At 36.1% G+C, this 23,299-nt stretch overlaps 1 protein-coding gene across 1 annotated transcript in view; it reads left to right on the top strand.

Moving 5' to 3' along the window:
• The window catches only part of LAMA2 (laminin subunit alpha 2), a 395,150-nt gene that overhangs the window by 89,218 nt on the left and 282,633 nt on the right, over positions 1 to 23,299 (top strand). Inside the window, exons 10-11 of the mRNA XM_040449243.1 lie at positions 20,491 to 20,592; positions 22,035 to 22,246. Coding sequence (XP_040305177.1) covers positions 20,491 to 20,592; positions 22,035 to 22,246 — 314 coding nt within the window. The remainder of the gene's footprint in view (positions 1 to 20,490; positions 20,593 to 22,034; positions 22,247 to 23,299) is intronic.

The raw sequence follows: 23,299 nt of genomic DNA, 5'->3' as shown, positions 1-23,299 counted from the left end.
GTTTGACAAGAACAGGAGGAAATAATGGTATGAAAAAGATCAATAGAGAAGATGTCATGGGGTTTGTCCCCTTTCTCCTGTCACTTTCTTGTAGGACCTTGAGAAACTTGTTTGAAGCCTTACTTCAATAGAGAAAAAGGTGGAGGGCTAGAAGTGAGGGAGATATTTTTATGAAAGACGTTATGAGACAGATTGTGGCACAGAGTGGAGGAAAGCCCACTCTCTCTCATCTGACTGAGGGCCAAAGGCAGCTTTGCATGAAGCTGGGTTCTCACTCTGGGTACTGGCAGTCAAGTAATGAAAAGATCAATAGCGATATCGATATATATGTATATTTTTTTAAAGAGAGAGAGAAAGTAGGGGAGGGGTGCAGGGACAGGGAAAGAGAGACTGTTAAGCAGGCTCCACGCTCAGTGCAGAGCCAACGTGGGGCTCAACTTCATGATTGTGAGAACATGACCTGAGTCGAAATTAAGAGTCAGACGCTTAACTGACTGAGCCTCCCAGGCACCCCTGAAGAGATGTATTAATAAAGGACTAAAATAGAATTGCTTTGGAGATGTAAAGGGGCCTAAGAACTATCCTTGTTGGACATCGGTGTCAGGGAGATTTCATTTCTGTCCACAGACTTGTCAGGCCTGGGAGTATGTGCATGATGTTAAAAACACTATCATTAAAATAGCCTCAAGATATTAATGTCCAAATATTCAGCCATTTTGAATGATGTATACATAAGGCTACAAATAAAAACCCAAAAAGTGAATCATTCATCATAATAATTCTACCAGTCCAGCTATTTGTTATATAGAAGGCCCTTAGCGGACTCCTGGTCTTGCTGACTTTTATGAGTTTTTCATTTATATCACAGAGTCAGTATGTTCAAAGTATAACAAAAAGTAAGTTGAAAGAAGAATGTACAGTGGTATTTCTTCTTCATGCACACGTTATACAGATCTTCCTCAACTTAGGATGGGCATATATCCCGGAAACCCAGTGTGAATTGAACGTATCTTAGGTCAAATATGCATTGAATACTCCTAACCTATGGAATATGGTAGCTTAGCCTAGCCTCCCTAAAACATGTTTAGAACACTTCCATTAGCCTACCGTTAGGCAAAATAATCTAAAACAAAGCCTACTTTATACTGAAGTGTTGAATATGTTATGAAATTTACTGAATAAAAATGAAAGTGAAAACCAGAATGGCTGCATGAGTACAACATGGTTGTAAGTGTCTTGGTCGTTCACCCTTGTGATCATGTGGCTTACTGGTGGCTTACTGGGATCTGTGACTCACTGTTGTTGCCCAGCATCATAAGACGGCATCGTACCACATATCACTAGCCCAGAAAAAGATCGAAATTCGAACGGTGAAGTGCAGTTTCTACTGAATGCATAGCCCTTTTGCATCATCATAAAGTCAAAAAACTGTTATGTCGAACCATCACAAATTGGAGAACATCTGTGTTGGAGCTATTTTTTGTAGGAGGCACTCCATTGACATGGATATAGTTTAAATTGGATAAGAAGACTTTAGTAAGGCAGCAAACTGTTTATTTAAAAGGGTAAATTTAGAAAAGAATTAGGAAATCAAAACTGCATATTTAAAATTAAGCCATATTGGGGCACCTAGGTGGCTCAGTCAGTTAAGTGTCCGACTTCAGCTCAGGTCATGATCTCAATAGTTCATGGGTTCAAGTCCCATGTCGGGCTCTGTGCTGGCAGCTCAGAACCTGGAGCCTGCTTCAGATTCTGTGCCTCCCTCTTTCTCTGCCCCTCCCCTGCTTGTGCTCTGTCTCTGTCTGTCAAAAATAGACATTAAAAATAAAAATAAAAATAAAATTAAGCCATATTGATGTGAATAAGTCAAAATTCTTATGCTTATTGTTAATTGTATGTGCTTTCATGGTATTTAAGAAACTCAATTGCATGGAATATATTTTACACATTCAATCATTAAACCATCTAGGTCATATACTAGGAAGCATAAAACTAATCAGTAACTGAGTCTTTATGAAACTGTACGCACATAGGAAAAAACTTGTCAATGGAGTCAACTGAATTCATCTCAGTAGCATACTACAAATTGTGACCTACGTATTTGAGTTAATTAAATGCAGTAAATTAAGTGAGTCTTACCTTACTCTAGTTTATTTTAGGTATAAATGTATAATATGAAAGAACTGGAACGTAAAATCTTAAACGTATCTCTGAAATGTTAAAATGATAATTTCCTGATTTTAACCTTTACAAAAACTTATTAACTCACCTCAGAATGTTTTATAGTCACTATGGAGTGCTCACATTGACATGAATGACAAGCAAGAAAATTCCAGGGACTGGGAAGTTTAGAACCAACTGAACTAGAATAAAACAATAGATGTTTCGGTGTATTGAGTTTGTCGACAAAAAGAATGGGTTCTTCCCAATTATTATGGTAGTAGTGCATCCATAGTTTTGGGCTGTTTCACTTTGCTTTTATCAAGCTCCAATGAGGTAGGGGCCAATGAGCTTTACCAGATGACTCGAAGATCCTTTGTGTTCTTGCTTTCTCCCCTGACTTGCTGTGTATGTGAGCGCCTCTCCAAAAGAGCAAGCTTTGCTTCTTCTTCTTTTTCATCTATTGACAAAGCTACCAGGCTTTACTATCTTCATCTTCAAAAAAAAAAAAAAAAAAGGATTTATATTTTTGTAATAGAAATACATGATTTTCTTTGCTATATCCTTAGCTTTGTACCTGCTTTTAACAGGGCCAACCTTGACACCAGGCCATATGTAAAAATATACTTATTAAATTACCTAATAATAATAAAATCATAACAGAATTTTATTTGGTCAAGAAAAATGATCACATTTTCTTGAATGTCAGATGTATAACAGTAAGATATTAGAAAAAGTTAATAAATGATGAATGTGTTTGCCTGATGATTATGATACACATTAACATTTCTTCAATTCTCATTAGCTAAATATAATGTAATTCCAAAAACGTCTATTGTGGCATTAATTTGTTAAAAATTTATTAGGCAAATTACCTTGCAGAAAGAATACTTTCCTTGGATATTCTTCCTCATTTTAAACTTTTAATATATTTAAAATATATTGCCGGATTTGATCACTTTTTAGAAAAATAGTGAAACTCCTTGATTGTTTGGGTTAAGTATTTGATTCTTTTGAAAACTTACTTGATTCTTAATTTATTATTTTAAATAAGTACATCACATGATTAAACAGGGAGGGAATCTTATTAGTGTATTTTCTTAGAATTAGTTGCTAATTAGAAATGCTCCTAAATTTGTCTTATAGCTACAAAACTATTCATATCATTAGTTTTCCCCAGTGCTTCTTTGTTATAATTGAAAATTATGATAGTATATCATGAATTTCCTCTGGCATTTGAATATTTATATTACTTGTTACTTCTTTACTGATATGCAAGCAAGCAACTGTAGTAGTAATAGACTTTAATACATCACTCAATCTCTGAAATGTTAAGGAAAGAGCAGGTAAACATTTAACAAATAAATTGTACTAAAGATTAAAAAATAAATAATAGTACTCTCTTGATTTTATATTTATAAACAGGACCTATGCCAATGGAATACTTTAAAAATTAGTGTCATGAGAGGCCAGATATACACACTCAGGCACATACACACTTTTCAAAAATTCTAAAACCAGAAAATATTCAGTTTTCATTACGTGACCATGGTGTGCTCAGTTATAAATTAAAAATAATAAATTAAAAGAGCACTTAAAACCTTAAGAACATGCTATAAAATAACTATTCTGGCCCCAAGAAATTAAAGTCACAATTTTAATTCTGAAAACAAAGTATCATAAAATAAACCTGATGTAAAGCAAAAGCGGTATTCAAGAGTAAATCTAAAGTCCTAAATGCTTTCATTATAAAGTGAAAAGAAGAGGAAAAGGAAAAATAAATTAAGTAGCAATATTCTGTCTCCCCCTACACCCTGCCTGAGGAAAATTATTTTATTCTATTCATCTCTAGATCTTTGAAATCTAACCATTTTTAGAATATGGATTATATATTCAATAAAGGTTTAGTGAACGAACGAATGAATGAATGAATGAATGAAACCAAAAAAGAAATTTGACTCAGGAAAGCATAATGCAGATCGTTTGAGAAAAGCAAAGCTATAGAACAACACAGCCTTTGACTGGAAGTGGCTGAACTTATTAAACTAACCAAGGTATTTAACCCAATTGGGGAAAATTAAGATCTAAGAATTTTCCAGTTACCTATTGCTGAGTGACAGACCACCTCAAACTAAATAGTGTGTGTCAACTATTTTAATGCCTACCAATGTTGTGATAAGGAATTGGGACAGGGCACTGCAGGATAGGTACTCTTTACTCCATGATATCTTGGGGCCTAGCAGAGCACACTTGAGTAGTTGTGGGGAGTTGAATGACTGGAGGCTTCTTCATGTATGTGTTCACTGCCTGGAATATAATAACCCAAAGGTTGGACTTCCCTGAGACAGACAACCAGTTTTCCCATGCATGAACAATACATGTAGTTTGGGCTTCCTCTAAGCATGGTGGCCTCCGGGTATTTTGACTTCCATCAAGGCTGTATGGGACCCCACTAGAAAATGTACCTGGAAAACAAGGCAAAAGCTCAGTGTTTTTTTATGACCTCACCTCAGAAGTTGCAGGTTAAAGCAGTCACAAACCTACCCAGATTTAAGAGAGGGGACAAAGACCCCAAATAATCTGTCACCTTGTTTTAAAACCATTATAACAAAATAAAATAGAACATAAAACATGTTGTTCCAAACGATAGTATCTACAAACCTATGAAGAGACATGGGAGTGAAGGCCAACACTCAGAATCTCTTCCATCATTTGCAATTTGGGCTTGGGCACATTGTAGGTGTTCTCTGGCCCTATGTTTTCTTAATGATAAAATAAGTGCTTTGGGTCTAAAGGAAAGTTTAAGTCTTTTGACAAGTGAGGAAATAAATGAAGTTAGTAAGATTTTCTGTCCATTTCTTTATACATGACTGCTTTCAGAAATACTGCTGTAGATTCTAAAGTGATGGAAGGTTCTTTATATTATCGAACTACTGCTTATTTATTGAATAAATGACTACTCAACATCAGATGGTGATGCATGTAGGTTTTTTATTACACACTTTTAGTGAATTTCTAAGAAATAGCTAATATTTGAAAATGTATCCATTTCTAAGCATTACATGAGTAGCCTAAATGATTTGATTAAGGAGATAAAGGTCAATATTTTTATGTCTCAGCAGTTCGAGCATGGATTAACTCACAGAAATGGTTTTCTTCTGCCTCAGTGGAAGGAAAAGTTGCTGTGTATGGACTCAAAAGCTTTTGAAGTTTTGCTATTGTCATTACAAAGTACACAAGCTACTACCCACTTAATTGGAAATATTTTACATTAGTTTAATAGCCGGAGATAGCCTTCTGTTTTAACTGATAACACAAGTTTTATGCTTTTCCACATACCAAGACATAAATGGCAGCTCAATGAGAAAAATTGATGAAGAGCTTGAAAATTAATGAGACATAAAGCTTTTGACTCTGACCTTGAGATGCAGTTTGGTATTTATGATGTTAAATTACTTGCTTTCTTTTTAAATAGAGAAACAGCTGGTCTGTGTGGGAGGGATGTTCAGTTATGACTGAGAAGAAAAAGAAACAGAAATCTAAAAAACTTCAGAAATAGTATATAAATTATATACGTACTACAAAATTCAATGCAATATGTTAAAGTTCACAGAATGCATAGATGTTGCCCCTCCCCTATCCCACCAAGAAGTATACAATTGTGTTGATGTAAAGTCCATGAAGAAAATAAGTGGCCAAAGCTGCATAAATATTTCACCCCCATGAGAGTGTGAGAAAGTGTGTGTTTCATGTTGTGATTGATAGGATTGCTTTTATGCCCCTTTTTGAACTCTTAGCAGGAACTTTGGAGTGTCCTGAGGGTCTGTCTGCCTTTATATGGCAGGAGCTCTGTTTTCTTAGAAAATAGTAAAGAATACTGTTTGTACTCCCTTTTTTAATAAAAGAGTACCTACAGTTTATGGGAATAGAGGAACTTAGTAGAAAAAGTGCAAACTTTCTTATATAGATTATAAGAAATTCTCAGGTTTATTTTGAAATTTTCACCATTGGTTTTCTTTGACTTATAGTTTTATTTTCATTCTGTCTTTTTTTTTTTTTTTTTGCTTTTTAGTTTTATTGTTTTTAGTTAGGGAAACCATAATCTGACCTGCTTTTCATAAATGTCTGATGAAAGTTGTAGATGTTGGTGAGGATATTTTATTCTAATGATATATCTACTGAAAACATAAAGGAGAAAAGGGAAGGCAAATCTAAAATACCATGTAATATAATTACTTCAGCCTAATAATTTCTGCATATTAGAGAGTTTCCCAACTGAAGCAGGAAGTCTGGAACTTTTAGTTGAAATTGTATGATCTGACAGGCACCAGATTTCTATTGTCATTAAAAGTTAAGGAATTTTAGAACTAAAGGTATCAGATAATAAAAGTGTGAGTATATGTAGTCTCCAAAATGTGTTAATAAATGTTACATTGTATAAATCTCAGAATAACACAGTAAAATAAGGAGGAACATTTCCACAGTAGAGATGATGATTTTTAAAACTTAGATAAATATTTGCTCAAAGTCAGACTTCCATGAGATTTGCATGAACTGAGACATCATGTCAGCTCTCTTTACTTCCACATTCTATACTCTGGTTTTGGCTTCACTCTTAAGAAACAAATACTTTTAAAATTACACATGTGGTTTGTGCAAGGCGGGCTAGCACTCAGGTCTGACTCCCTTTTTCACTGTATTTTCCCAATATCACTCATCCAGAGACCCCTAATAAATATATTTTAAAGCATTCTTCATAAAACACACTTTCTAATTGATTACCAGAAACATTTTGCAGGTGCTTAAATCACAAATATTTTACTTCACTCGTATATTCCAGATAACAATGCAGATGCTATTAGTCATTCCATCTGATAAAATTGATTTAAGAATAAATACTATCAGGGCATCTGGACTGCTCAGTTGATTAAACTTCTGAGTCTTGATTTCAGCTCAGGTCATGATCCCAGAGTGATGAAATCAACACCTGTATGGGTGGAGGCTGCTTAGAATCCTCTCTCTCTCTCTCTCTCTCTCTCTCTCTCTCTCTCTCTCTCTCTTTCTCTCTCCCTCTCCCTCTCCCTCTCCTTCTGCCTCTCCCTCCCCCCTTCATGTGCCCATATTCACTATCTCAAATAAAAAAAATAATAAATAATATCAAAATCATAGCTATCATGTATTTTGGGGCTCGTATTTTCTCTATTTCTACATTTCTGTCTTAGTAGAATATATACAAACACATATGTATCTGACTCATTTTACACAAATGGCAGATACACAAATGGTAATGGATAAAGATTTTATTTCAGTGGGTGGGTGGGTGGGTATGGTGTAGGTTTGCTTTGTTTGATTGGTTGGTTAATTGTTTTGTGTTGAATGGATGCACCCAAGTTTGTTCAGCTGTCATAAAAGAGATTAAACATTGACTTTGGTGCTAGACTTTGAGTTTCAAATTCTGGTTTCACTACTTAACAGCTTTACAACCCCACAAAAGTAATGAAATCACTCAATGCTTCAGTTTTTTCAGCTTTAAAATTAATTTAATGATCATAATAATGTGTTACCTTTATTAATATGTCTATTAGTAATCACTATTGATGAACATTAGTCTATTTTTAATATTTCTCTACAACCACTGTTGCAGTGAATAATCATTTACCTACTGTATCATATATGAGCAAGTATAGCTGTTAGGTAAAATTCCAGAGGTAAAATTGTTATTTTGAAATGGATATGCATTTGTAATTTAAATACACATTGCCAAACTGACCCCACAGATTTTGTACATACTACCATAAAGACATGAAAGTTCTTGTTTCCCTAATTCCCTCACTCATAGAGTATGTTATCAAACTTTTAGATATTTACAACTCTGATGAGGGAAAATAGTACTTTAGAAAAGTTTACTTTGTTTTATTATTATTAGTGAATAGAGTGTGTTTTCATCTTTCAGGAACGATAGTATTCTCTTTTCTACACAAGTACTTAGACTCAAATTAGCAAACCTATTTTGAACTTGCTTCCAGAATAATTAGGAGGTAATATGAAATAATGTTTCAAGAAATTCTGAATGCCTGGTATAGAACATGGAGAATAGGTTTTACATAGTTCCTCCCCTGAATTTTTTTATAAAAACCTTTCAAGGTAGGTATTTTCATTCTCTTTTGACATAATACAATGTAAACTTCAGAATTAAATTAATTTGTCCAAAGTCACACAGTAAATATATGGACTAAGATTAGAGATTAGGTCAGTCTTATTCTGAAGCACATGATCTTTGCATTCTAGAGAATGCACAATGAGAATGTGTGTGTGTGTGCGCGCATGCGTGCGTGTGTACATGTTTGAGAAACAGAAAGAGTCTTGAGGGGGAATATTTTAAAAATAAAACATAAATCAAGAATGAATCTTAATATCACTAAAGTGACAATGTGGTTGTGGGCAACTTAACCTCTTAGGGCCTCAGCTTCCTCATGTCTACAATATAATAACAGTAATCATAAACCTACATGCTACGATTTTTTGAGATTAAATAAAATGATGCAAGAAGTGCTATTTAAATTCTAAAGTTCCAGATAAATAGTAACTCAATTATGTATGGCTCAGTTACTGGATCCCCTTAATTTTTGAGATGTACCGTATTTATATGTTATCTATATCTTGCTAAAAAAAAGTGCAAATGTTTTTATTTTCAAACGTGAAAAATCCAGATCATACTGATGTGTCACCATAGTATGGTGGTAGTGGGAAAATCTTGCTCGGAATAGTTACAAAATTTTGGAGATTGTTTTCCATAATCACGACAATAACAAAACAATGATAGCAGCTAACCTTTATTAAACATTTATAAAGTGTCAAGCACTATTCTAGATTATTCACTTGAGCTCTCACAATGACCCTATGAGGCATTTATTCCTTCATCCTTTACATTTTCCAGATGCAGACTTGATAAAAAGAGAGATTAAGTAATCTGCTCTAGTTCACACAGCTAATAAGTAATAATATTCCCTGCTACCTCAAGAAGTCTAGTTCTAGAACCCATATACTCTTTTCCACTATGCCATTGCAAATCTCTAATGATGTCTATACAAGTAGTTTTCTCTTAATGAAATGTGTCGTTTGTCCTCTAAATGTATTATTTCTAAAATCACACAGCAAGGAGCTGGTGTATATAAAAGTAATTACTATTCTGATATTCTACAATACAAATTGAAAAGGGTTACCGTGATATTTAATTAACCAACTGTTAGTAAATTAGCTGTAAAATTTCGCATGGTGGAATTGCAAATTGCCCATTGATATCAGATCTAGTCCAACCTCTTGGCAGATGTGGCCATTCCTTCTTTATCATCCCAGGCAGATGGACCTCTATTCATATGTCTTCAAGGATATGGACACTCTACAAAACTCATTCCATTTTCAACAGTTCTAGATATCAGAAATTAATTTTTATGCTGGATCAAGAAATACCCCCTACTTCCTTTAGGTAGACTCCATTTTTATGCAACAAAGAGAGCAAAGTTTCTTTTTATTATACATGATAGACCTTTAGATATTTGAATAAAATAATCATGTTTTTCCTATGGCTTTTATTCTTTAAGGTTAAATATCCCCATTACCTTTCTGAACCTCTTGTTGTGCTTTTAGAGCCCTCAGCATCCTGGTCACACCTCCCCGCTGACCTCTAATTTGTTAACTCTTCTCTTAAATAGTGGTGTCAAGGATGTGCTCTGACTAGCGATGATTGCGGTGGGATCATTGCTCCCTTTAATCTGTATGCTACGTGTCTTTTTAACACAGAGAGTACATTGTTTGCCAATATATCAGAACATATTGAAAATGTATTTGTAACTTATAAAATATGTATTAGTGGCTGCTGGAATTTACACTATTATCTTAGCATATAGAATCTGGTGAAAAGCGATGACATATAGTTGCTTTATGTGTGTAAATGTCTAAATGACTTAAATATTGATTTTTCCTTTCAGCTGCAGATCAAACTTCCCACATGCTAAAGGGCCTTATTTTAAAATAAATGCACTTATAGTTTGCCAGTCAGCAGTACAGTAAATTGTTGCAGTAAGCTCAAATCACCAAAAAACTCAAATAGACATATTTCCCTTGGTCTGTTTTTAGTACTGACAAAGATAAGAATAGAGAAACCAATAAAGGCCTATTCTAATAACAACTACAAGCTATCTCATGGGGGTACTACAAATTTTTTTGTACCAGTTTTTTTATATCTTCTCCAACTATAATACATTGAAATGATATATGGTGTTGAATTTGATGAAAGTTCAGCACATATTTACACAATATCTACTATCTGTAAGATACTTATGCAAAGTACCATAGGGAAACATTAAAACATGGACAAGATCTTGCCAACACTGTGGTCTCTTCCGAAATGCTATGATTTTAAAGTGCATTTAGAATCATGAAATAAATATCATTATGGTTAAGTTTTTAGAGTGAAGTGTGTATGTATTAATTTTGAAAGTTATTTTTATTAAAATAGTACAATTTATAACATTCATTGAATATATACTATGTGCTAGGTATCAGCTGAAGACTTTTATAAATATTTGCTCATCTCACCTTCATAACAAACTGCTGAAGTAGGTGTAATTCAGTGCATTTTAGTGAAAATTAATTGAGATTCTGAAAGCATAGATAACTTCCCCAAAGGCCGTACAACATTTAAAGGCAGAACCAGAATCCAAAACCAGGTCTGGAAAATCTCTGGGAATGAGCTTCATCTTTTGTGTGATTTATATATGGTTCCCATGTTAACAGACATGTCAGAAACTCATGCAAATCTTTATCTGTTCATTCTGGAAGGAGGCACTAGAATGTATTGTATTAGCCTGTTGGTCCTCCTCTGGGGTGTGACTTAGTTCCCACTGCATCTTTGGGAATCTTTTCTTCTAAAATTCATAACCAGCTTCTACTGCTATAATAAAGAGTCGCCTGCAGAGTTCATGAATAAGGGAAAAGAGAAAAAGGAAGAGAGGTAGATCAATTTTGAATCAAATCAAGATAGTATTCCAAGACTGGTGTTTTGGCATCTACCTTTGTGAGAAATAAGTTGTCTGATAGTTCAAGATAACCTCTATTTAAATAATGTAGCCTGGAATTGATTGAGCTCATTTAAGCATATGGCCCTTCCAGCCATAGTTAGTGTTGTTGAGGCAAGAACATTGAAAATTACCTATAGGAAAGATAAGAATTCTGTTTATTATACTTTTATTCCTGCTTTTGTAATAAGAGGGGAAAGCTATAAAATAGCTATATACGATCCAGACTAATGAATATCCTTATAAGGCAAAACGCTTAAGCAGTAAAAGATTAGCTAAACTTCTTATTCAGATAGAAAAGAGCATTATTGATATCTCCTTTTTACAATGTTCTCCTAGCTTTTTTCACAAGGATTTATGTATGCATAAATATATAAAAAATATATATTCATTTGTCAATTATATAAAAATAGTAAGCCTGTTTCTCTTTAACTTGACGGAACTTGGATTAAAATGTATGTTGTTATTTTAATCAACATCCATGTTGTATATCATGGGAATGCAGTTTTCTGTTTTCTTGGCAGAGAACTTGAAAAACGTTTAAGCCCTGGTCAATAAGAAAGTTATGTATACATAAAACCATAATTTACAGTTCATTTGATGAGATCAGTGTTTAATTCTGTATCGCATGTACTTTTTTGTACTGAATATTTACACATAAATTAATCCAAACTACAACAAGGGTACCAATGGAGCATTCCATCCAAACCTAAGTAAGTAAACAGAAGACAAACAGCTGTTGCAAAGATCCTGTTTTTGAGTCAGGGCTTGATAACAAAAGGCAGTTTGGAGAATTTGGCTGCTACCATTTACTCACATCTGTGGAGACTGCATTATTTCCACCCAGTACTTGATCCGTGCAAGTCTCAAAGTGATAAGTGGTTCTCTCAGTCACAACACTTAGAGGAAACACTAAATCTTAATTTATGTATGGGATATTGTACTTGTAAACACTTCATCATCTTATTATGATGTTTAGCAAATCTGTTTATGGGGTGTTTATATTTTTAAGTGTCCCCAAATGGATCTAAGTAAGTGTTTGTAGAAAATACATGAAATGGGGCCCCCCCCCCCCGGTGAGTGGGAAATAACCTGTTGGTTGTATTTTAAAATTTGATGTGTTTTCTTCTGCACCTCTTGTTATATAAGAATCATTAATTGTCTGGTTTTCAGTTACAGCCAAAAACATTCTTACCTGATCGAACCTGCATAATTCCATTTGCTTTGAATCATAAGAGAGTATAGAGAAAGTACAATTGGGCTGACTTTGTTACATGAGAGGCCTCATGCTGAAATAGGTTGGTGTTATTCAAGTGAATAAACCACTAATTTTGTAGAAACTCATATAAGTTCATACTTAATTTCTCAAGCAGTTGGGTGACTGGACTCCAAGGACACTGATTGGTCAGTTGTTGTTTCACTGAGAGAGTATCTCTGAGGGGCTGCGAGAAGATTCTGTCCTTGGTTTGGTCGCTTTGTAATTTTCACCCCTACTTTGGATACTTATGAAATTCTGATGATACAAAATACAAAGGAGTGCAACATTATCAGGTTGGAAGTGGCCATGTCTAAAGGATAAAAAAATCAGAAGGAGAAGATGAAACTAGTGGGGGCAGGGAAGAGGAGAAGAGGTGGGGGAAGAGGGGAGAAGGAAGAAAAAAGGAGGAGATGGATAAAAGGAAGGAAAGAGGCAGAGCAGGTGGAGAGGAAGAAAAGAAGGGAAGAACGGAAGTAGGCATGCAAGAAAATCCTGAAGATTTTCCTCTTTGTATCTCCTGGACTACATAATGTAGCCTCTTGCCTTCCAGCCCAGTGTTTCCAGAATGTATTGTTTCTGTTTGATGCTCACAACTCCTACTTCTTTTTCTCTGCGTTAAGGTGATGTAACTTTAAGACCTCCTCTGTAAATTCTGCCTGTTCTCTAATTCAACATCCCCTTAGACCTGTTCTATTCTAACTATCAAACTTGGAAGGAAGAGAAACATGTTCTTATCTCAATGTTATAAATGTACCAAAAAGCATGACAAAACATGAAGTTCTGTTTCTATGTTAATATAGAGCTCCATGAATAGATGCATCAGTAAACACTTCTGTGAGAGAGATACTTTTTCACAGTTTAAGGCATTGGAGCTTCAAAATCTAGAAAGATGAACCACTCGCCATGTTTGTGATGCTAAACTGAAATTAACATATATGTTTCATTTATCCTGCTCCATATTACACTTTTCTTCATTTGATTTTAGTACATCCCTCCTGAAATATTTGCTCTGGTAAGCAAAAGTCAATATTAGATTTTACACCCCTTTAGTGGAAGAAGAGAGACGATGTTCTGACATCAGACAACCAAATATTCCAGGCTTGTTTTATGAAAGAACTTCCCCCCGAGTGTATTGTCCCCCATAGATCATCCACCCTTCACCTTTCAATTCATTTTTCTTGAGATTGGGAGTGGGGGAGGCTAGAACACAGGTAGCCTAATACTAAATACTGTTGTAAAGCTTGGTTTTATGAATTACCTTTAGCCTTTTCCACTCATGAGGGAGAACTTTCCTGCCTCATTAAATCTTTAATGCAATGTGCTGCATGCACAGTACATTATTATGTGTGACATTAGGTTATATATTGCATAGTAACTGTAATGTTACTTGCAAACAAGCTGTTTCTTTCCCCTGAAGGTAGAATTAAAACAGGAACTCATGGGAAACAGCTACTTGTGTTGCTCTTTTCTTAATGGGGTGAATTTGAAGATCAGGAAGGGCTTAGACCTGAACCAGGAATGAATGTGCCCTGTTTCTTTTCCTTGCTTCTCAATTTGATATCTGAATCTTTCCAAAGAGAATTTTGCTTAATAGATATGAAGAAAGGTAAAAAACAAACAAACAAACAACAACAACAAAAAAAACTAGGTCTTTGGGGACCCTGATGAAATGAACTGTTCCCATTAAATTCACTTTCTCTTTGTATTGAAAAGGAATACAACTTTCATCTCTGCTAAATATAGTCTAATCTACCCAGCAAATGTAACAATTGCCTCAATGTGAACTGGAATTGAACTTAATTCTTCCTGTGGAAAACCATACTTCTCTGGCCAATAGAATAGTGACAGTTTTGTTTGTCAATAGCCAGAGAAAATGAAATGTGCTGGAAGTACTTTTAGTGCTCTGCAAAATTACAGTAACCAGTGTTGTCCCCAAAATGGATGAGTTTGAAAGTCTCAGAGATAAAATTAATAAATTGAGTCTACATAGCCCCAAATTGTGGAAAATTAAAGCTATGCACAGTACGTGTAACTTACCAATGTCATGGGATGTATTGTTAGAATGCATTCTTCAGTGTTAATGGATGAGATGGTCTATGCAGAGCTCTACCTGTTGTAAAGTCCGTTAGCTCTCTTATCTGTTGTGGTTGCCACTGAGTCTTCGGGAATATCACTAAAAAAAACCCTTTTCCCTCTTCAGTCTTCTGACCAGTGGGACACTAGCCAAGCAAAGAAAGAAAAGCAGATTTGAATAGTCAGAGAGCTGTAGGAGTGAGAATTTCAGCAGGAAAATGAGTTGAAGCAAATCTAAGTAGCAGAATGGGTAGATATAAACAGAGGCTAAATCTGAAATTCACAAACTTCTTCAATTTGTGGTATTCTGAATGTCTTTGTATTTTTTTTTCACAGTGTCTCCTAGACCAACTGAAACATGCCACAGTAGTTACGACCCAACAGCTTCATAAATATTTACATTTTAACAATTTAGCAACCATTGAAAAAGATAAGGCACGTAAGTTCAGGCCATATAATAATCTCTTTTTTTTTCATAACCACAATGACTTACTAGAGGAGATTTGTGTGCCTGTAATAACACAACTGTTCAAACCTAGAAACAGAGTGCACACGGCTACCTTTAATTCCTGTTTCACATTGATTTTTGTGCAGTAAGTGGTTTTTATCATAGCACACACTGAAAACTTTGCTTACCAAAGACATGACATTGCTGAAAGTGCAAGGACCCAAAAAACACAGTTCAACATTTTGAGAATATCTCTGAAAGGAATATGACATTAATGTTAAAACTGTGAAGTACCTCAAGCTGGCGTCTAACAGATACACAGTGTTGCTTGTGTTTCCTTTAAATGTTTACAGTATCCTACGGTGCCTTTGTGAGTTTACTGCAGGGCCCTGGAGCCCCTGTGCAGAGTTTGTGAAAAGGGCGCTAAATAGATCCTAGACTTATGAAACTGGGTAGAAACTCAAATGATATTATAGATCCCAGGGCCACTGTAGGCTCTTCATGACAGAGGCAACAACAGAAGTAACAGTTAATAAAAATCCGCCGCCCCCCCCCCCGCCCCCCCAGCCAAAAAAATGACTGAAGTCAGGGAATTGAATTCAAATGCTTGGTGAGGACCTAGTAAGGGTGATGCAGCAATGAAAATGGAAAGCTAGGAAAAGCATTTCAAGAGAATAAGATTGAGACTAATTTGATATAAATAATACAGTGAAAACAATATGTGTGACACCTACAGTTTCTCATTTGAAACAGAGAAATAAAGCAACTGACCTGACCCAATCATGGGAGTTGGGAAAATAATCAAGTGTGTTTCCTGGGAAGATCCAGATAATGAGATTAACTGGGAATGTTGAGTGTTTGAGACATTATTAAACAATCAGTACAGGGGTGCCTGGGTGGCTCAGTCAGTTGAGCGCCCTACTTCGGCTCAGGTCATGATCTCGCAGTCCATGGGTTCAAGCCCCACGTCGGACTCTGTGCTGACAGCTCAGAGCCTGGAGCCTGTTTCAGATTCTGTGTCTCCCTCTCTCTCTGACCCTCCCCCGTTCATGCTCTGTCTCTCTCTGTCTCAAAAATAAATAAACGTTAGGGGCGCCTGGGTGGCGCAGTCGGTTGAGCGTCCGACTTCAGCCAGGTCACGATCTCGCGCTCCGTGAGTTCGAGCCCCGCGTCGGCCCCTAGGCTGATGGCTCAGAGCCTGGAGCCTGTTTCCGATTCTGTGTCTCCCTCTCTCTACCCCTCCCCCGTTCATGCTCTGTCTCTCTCTGTTCTAAAAATAAGTAAACGTTGAAAAAAAGAAAATTAAAAAAAAATAATAAAATAAATAAATAAACGTTAAAAAAAAAGTTAAAAAAAACCAAACAATCAGTACAGGACTGCGATAGGCAGAATTGTATCCCTCCCCCCAAATTCTAATGATGAAGTCCTAACCCCCAGAATCTTAGGACATGACACTATTTGGAGAAAGGATTTTTAAAGCAATAATTAAGTTAAAGTGAGGGAATTAGGGTGGGCCCAATCCAGTATGACCGGAGTCCTTATAAGAAGAAGGCCAATAGAATAGTGTGTTCTGACAAACACAGAAGGAAGGACCAGATGAGGACACAGGGTGAGGGTGGCCATCTACAAGCCAAGATGAGAGGCTGCAGAGGAAACCAGTTCTTCCTACACCTTGATCTGATTTCTGTTGTTTAAGCACCAGTCTTTGGTATTTTGTTATGGCATCCTGAGCTAACTAATACATGGCTACAGCACAGGGTGGAAGATACAGATGAGGAACCAGGCACAAACATAATTAAATCCATGAGAGAGGAATGGGGAGACAATAAGAAAGGGTAACCAAAGGGAATAAGAATTTTGCAGACATCCATACACAGAGTATAGAATAAGAAAGAAAAATGTTTCTACAAATGAGATAGTGGTATGACCAAGACAGAGGAAGGAGTATTATGAAAGTTTGGTACAACAGGAGACAAAGGAGTCGAGAATTTTAAGAACTATTACATGCTACATACAGATTTAACAATAAAACTGAACAGAAGCAGAAGGTCCATTGCCAGGTAGAGTTCATAAATGAACTTCCGAGAACACTTTTTTTTTAATGTTTATTCATTTATGAGAGACAGAGACACAGAGCATGAGCAGGGGAAGGGCAGAGAGAAGGGGAGACATGGAATCTGAAGCAGCTCCAGGCTCTGAGCTGTCAGCATAGAACCCGACACAGGGCTCAAATCCACAAACCCTGAGATCATGACCTGAGTCGAAGTCGGCGGCTTAACCAACTGGGCTACCCAGGTGCCCCTCAAGAAACATTTTTTTTAAATTTTTTTCTTTAATGATTATTTATTTTTGAGGCAGAGAGGGACAGAGCATGAATGAGGGAGGGTCAGAGAGAGAGGGAGACACAGAATCTGAGGCAGGCTCCAGGCTCTGAGATGTCAGCACAGAGCCCGACGCGGGGCTCGAACTCACAAACGGTGAGATCATGACCTGAACCGAAGTCGGTCACTCAACCGACTGAGTCACCCAGGTACCCCTCAAGAAACATTTTTAGTGGAGTACCAAGGGTTAAGACAGGATGCAATAGATAAAATAAGAAAGGCTGGATGGGTAAGAATAAAGAAAATGCATGTAATGTCCTGTATCTGAGAGTTCGGCAGTGAAAGTAATAACCATACATAATGGCTAGAGGAGACAGTAAAGTCAGCTGATGATTGGCAGTCCAGTGCACATTGGATTTAACGGAGAGCGTGGAGACTGGGATACTTAAGGGAATATAGGAGAGTGGGGATGCAAGGACTTGAAAGAGACACATAAGAGCCATTTGGGATACGGAGCGACAGGTAGAAGAAGAGGCAGAGACTTCTTCATCCAAAGCTATAGGAAAGGACAGTTTGTACTCTGAATATTGCTACAGGTTTTTCCCCAAAAAACGAGATCCCTCAGAAAAGAAGATGCTGTCTTATAATTGACTCATCACAGAGACTTTCATATGATGGTATGTACTTGTCAGGAAAGACACATTAGCTGGCAACATCAGGAAATGCTTGGGTTTATTGCTTATGAAGAGATAATGGAGGTCAAGGAAAAATAGAGGGAAAGGAATTTAACAGAGATTAAGTGATTATTCCTAAGAATATGACCTATAAACTGTGGGATGTTACCTTAAATAATCCTTTTTCAAAATTACTCAAAGTACTTGACTAAGTACCAATATAGAAATAGCCATAAATATACACCTTTACAGTGAGTGAAAAAGATAGTGATTCTAATATTCTAGAAATGGGTACTTGATTTGGAGGAAAAAACAAATCTGGTAACTCAACATACACCTTTTTAAAATGGTCTGTTTTTCACATAACTTAGGTAGAAGTAAAATGGATTCACTCATGAAAATTGTTAGTGGATTCAAAAATTAGTTCTAATAATACTGATGTATAGGTATGGGAGATCCACGAAAAGAGTTGGGGACAGTTGCTTTATGAAATGTGAGTGAAGGGCAAATTTTCATTTTTATTACTATAATAGTAATGATAAGCCCTCAGAAGAATAGGTTGAATTAATTTCACTCCTTCGTTCATGTTTTATATATGATCGCTGACCTGCAGAAGAGCCCTTTCTTTTTCTATATTTGTTTCTTGTTTGTTTTCTCCATTTCCACCCTCATTTGTCTCTCAAAGTGTTTTACATGCTAGATGATTTCATAATTATTATGAGTAGGTGTGGAAATGGCATAAACAAATGAAATATTGTAACAAATCAAACATTTTTCTATTTTATCTCAAGTCTGAAAAGCTTGGATATTCAAATTGCACTCACTTTGACTCTTTTTATTAGCAAAATAGGCATTAGCTTTATCTCTGAGGTCCACACATTTGTATAATTTTTAAATTAAGAAACTATGAATTAAAATGGAGTGTTTTTCTTTCTTTTTTTTTTTAGAGAAACATATTCCAAAGAAAATAAAAACACATAGTCCAAATTTTACATGATCAAAATATAACTGGAAGCTCAAAAGTTTTGCAACATTATAGATCTATATCCTTGTGTTTTCCCCAAACTCCATCCCTACGTCCTGCTAAATATTTTTATTAATGTAGAAAATTAGTTCAGTCTTCTCTGAAATATATGAAGCCTTCTTTCCTGCTGCCTTTCTGGACTCTTCTATTGCAAGGTGATATTTTGGATGCTTATCTTAATAGAACCAAAAACCTTTTACATTGATCTACCCTTGTTACTCACAATGATGCCAAGCGCTATAGTCCAGGCAGATATTTATTATTTTATATATGAGAAGACATTAGAGTAGGGCTATTTCTCAGGGGAACAGGGGAATAAAAGTTTTCTGAATTCTAGTTCCTTGTAGAGCTCCATGTAATGAGCTCGTAGAAGACATTGCGGAGCTGCAAGTTGAAAACCGTATTTCATCAGCCATGGAGAGCTATGTGCCATTCCCCATGGAACGACTCTGCAAGGAATCCGGGCTCCTCCACCATCCAGTGCATCGCCCAGAATTGCTTTGTGGTCAGGGTCTGCAGTAAGAGGCCACGGAGAGCTGATGGCTGTGAAGCTGGGTCTCTGTTTGTCAGCACGGAGGAAACAGCAGAATACAAATCATCAGCTTTGTTTTATGAATGTCTTTATTTACAATGCCGGAGTGGAATTTTTAAAAATGGACTGCCGTATTTGCATTGAATCTGTCACTCAAGCCCCAATGTTGATTCCTGTCCTATAAATGATCTTGCTTTCCTATTTTTTTTCCCTTTCTACAAGGTTACTGTCAATGTCAGAAGATGTAAACCTCAAACATCCATTAACACAGGGCTTGACGTGCATATTGGAAGGAAGGAGGTTTATTTAATGAAAAGGAATAATAGCATTCATTCCAACTAAGCATATTTGATTGCACGGGGAAAAGTGTATCTTCTTTGAGAGTTTTGGTTGAATTGTATCATAATATAAAATTTGCCGCTATTCCTTTATTTTTCTTTGACCGACATTTCCCAGCTTAGCTTATAGTTTATGTAACGTCGCTGTCAAATGGAGTGATGTCTTTGTTCAAAGCGTTCAGACCAACAGAAAGTGAGTGACCCTCGGGGATGGGTAGAAATCTCCCAATTTTGACAAAGATCCTTTTCTGCTTGGGAATTGTAAAGCTCAAGCTATAGACGAGGAAAATGACAGGAGGGGCTGTGTTTGGTTTCACAGAACTTAACCTATTTCAGCAAGCCTGCAATCCTGGGGAAAATAATACATGAATTTATATTTATGTCAGGCTTGCTGTTGATGGGTAAGGTTCGTATAAAGGTTACTGCTAAAGAAATGTCTATCATTCTCACTCTGCACTCTTGTGATTTCTGTTTCTTCCAAATCCTACCCTCTAGAACAATAAAATGATTTTAAAATAATAAGTAAAATATGATTTAACAGCCCATCTCCTGTCTTGTAATGATTACGCATCTCTTCTCTTGTAGCTTACAGCAGCTGGAGGACAGTTGACATTTGCCATCTCATATGACTTTGAAGAAGGGGAAGAAGATACAGAACACGTTCTCCAGATTATGGTTATCTTAGAGGTAAAGTACGGAGTGGATCACTTATGTTCAACTGTTTTACATTCTTAGATTATTCCTTACCTGATTGGCTTGAGATTAATTTAATATACAACTCTAGAAAACACCGTATCCTGGGAAATGTTCTTATGCCAGCCTTATGTTTCACACTAAGATATATCTAAAAGACTGAACATATTCGTTAGGTTGCCATGATAAGGAAGACCTTTAGACCAGACCTGGAATTTAAATTAAAAGTATAACGACCATGTACCCAAGAATATAAGAGTGATCAAGTGTTTATGCAAATGATGATTTACATTGTTTAATTTTTTCCATCTCCCCTTTCTTCCAAGTAGATTTTATTGTCTACTTCTTTGTTGATATTAGGCCGACACAAATGAAAAAGGAAGCTTGTTTATTTAGGTGTAGTTAAATCTTGACTTCCAAACTCCTCATTTAAGTAGGAAAGATATAGGAGAAATTACTTTCAGGATTTGGAGGGCCATAGGCAATTCTACAATGTGGGAAGCCTAAAGATATCTTAGAGGCCCTCCCCCACCCTTTCTCATACTGTTCCTTTCACATAATGCATACCCTTCCTCCAACTCTCACATAGCCTCAGAGCACACACTTGCATGTACATTTGTGGTTCCAGTGGGCTGATGTTGATTTAGCACCAGGCTTTGTTGTTCTTCTTCTTGAACCTTTCATGCATCTGAATCAATGACAAAATTCTTCCCCTAAAATAAATATTTCCAGTATTAGAGGAAGTGATCTGGATGATATATATCATTAAATATATATGCATGTGTGTGTATCTATAAAACTAGAAGTATGTCTTGGAATTCCTTTGAGATAAAAGGGGTTCTTTAAATGTAAAATGTGAAGTTCTGTATTATTAATATAAATGAACTCAGTTAAGAAGGATAACCTTAAGGTCAGTCAATACATTCCCTATTATGATGCCATTATCTTACTGTGAATGCTAGACTGCAGGACTTTTCTTGTTGGTTTCTGTTTGTTTTCCCATATAGAAAAGTCCTTTAAAACCATAGCTTAATACAATACACTGTTGTAACTTTTCTTCCCTATTTTTCTATACAACCTACATTCACCATAAACTAATATATTTGAATTATGCCAATTATTATGCACTTGCGTTAAATAGGTATTTGTAATCACATGGCATGCATGAGTTGCCAAGTATCTATTATTTAGTTAATAGTGGAAACAAGGTTATGTATAACAAAGCTTATGCTTAGCAATGCATCTGGTTAAGGCTAATATTTAAATTGCCTTCTCTTCCTCTCGTATATACCAGAAATATACTAAACGGCAAGGAAAGCCAACCTGGAATTAAAAATCTGAGGATAATTCACAAAGTGGCAAATCCAAATATGGATACTTTTTACCCTTTTATACCTTCTTTTCACACTTTTATCCTTCCCCCCCCCCCCCTTTAGGGAAGTGACTTGAGGATCAGCACAGTCCAAGACGAGGTGTATCTGCAACCATATGAAGAACATATCCATTCATTGTCACTTAAAGAAGAATTGTTTACCATACATGGCACAAATTTCCCTGTCAGTAGAAGAGAGTTTATGACAGTGCTCGCGAATGTAAAGAGAGTCCTCATACAAATCACCTACAGCCTTGGGATGGATGCCACCTTCAGGTAAACTCAAGAACTGCATCTCCCAGTGTTCACACACTTCTTTGGAGCAAGCATGCATTAGGTAGAACAGTGACTTTAAAGATATGCAGGTTTTCTGCAAATAGTAGTTAAGAATCAAGGGCTAGTTTTCTGAAAAGCGTTTCTATTAAAACTTTAAAATTTAAACACCCAAAAGAAATTTGTCTTAGCCCTTTTCTAGTATCAATGATTCCTTCACAATTCAGCTAGAACATGTGATAAAAAAGGATCCATATTCTGAAAAACTCTATACTGGAGAATAAAGTCTCATTTATGATGACTCAGACACTGGGAAACTAAAGAGGTATAATTCCAGGGTATCCATATTCGGAAAGTGGTTTGTAAACCGTTTTCTTCCATTAATTAATTAACCAGTTTCTAACTTAATAGCATGTGGTTTGTAATAAGAAACCTAAGCACCTTCATTGAAATAATCACAAGTCTCTTCATGGAAGACTATAAGGCTGTGTGTTGTAGAGGAAAGAGCATAAGCTTGGAGCCAAACTAACTAGGAATTTAGTGAGTTCAACTGCTTATTTTGTGTGTGACTTTGGCAAGTGATTGGTCCTTGTGGAAACTTGCTTTCTTCAAGTGTGAAGTGGAGATTATAGTGTCTACCTTTCAGGGGTCATTGCGAAAATTATATGTGGCAATTATGCAAAGTGCCTGTTACATAGAATTAGTTGTTTTCCTTTCTTTTTCTTTAAAGAGGGAATTTTTCTTTTTAGTGTTTTATTTATTTTTGAGAGGGAGAAGGGGCAGAGAGAGAGGGAAACACAGAAACCTAAGTAGGCTCCATGCTCTGAGCTGTCAGCACAGAGCCTGACAAGGGGCTAGAACTCACGAGCCATGAGATCATGACCTGAGCTGAAGTTGGACGCTTAACTGACTGAGCCACCCAGGTGCCCCTAAAGACAGAACTTTTGACTGGAATCAAACCTGCTTATATCTGACTGATTATAAGCTTTCCATTTTAAAAACAGTGATGTGTTTGTCCAAGAAAATTCAAACTTCAGCTATGTCTGAATGAGCTTT

The sequence above is a fragment of the Herpailurus yagouaroundi genome, unplaced genomic scaffold (assembly GCF_014898765.1).
Source record: "Herpailurus yagouaroundi ecotype Mexico unplaced genomic scaffold, PumYag 198, whole genome shotgun sequence".
Classification (NCBI taxonomy): Eukaryota; Metazoa; Chordata; class Mammalia; order Carnivora; family Felidae; genus Herpailurus; species Herpailurus yagouaroundi.
Note: the sequence above shows the minus strand (reverse complement) of the source record. Positions and strands in the feature narration are given on the sequence as shown.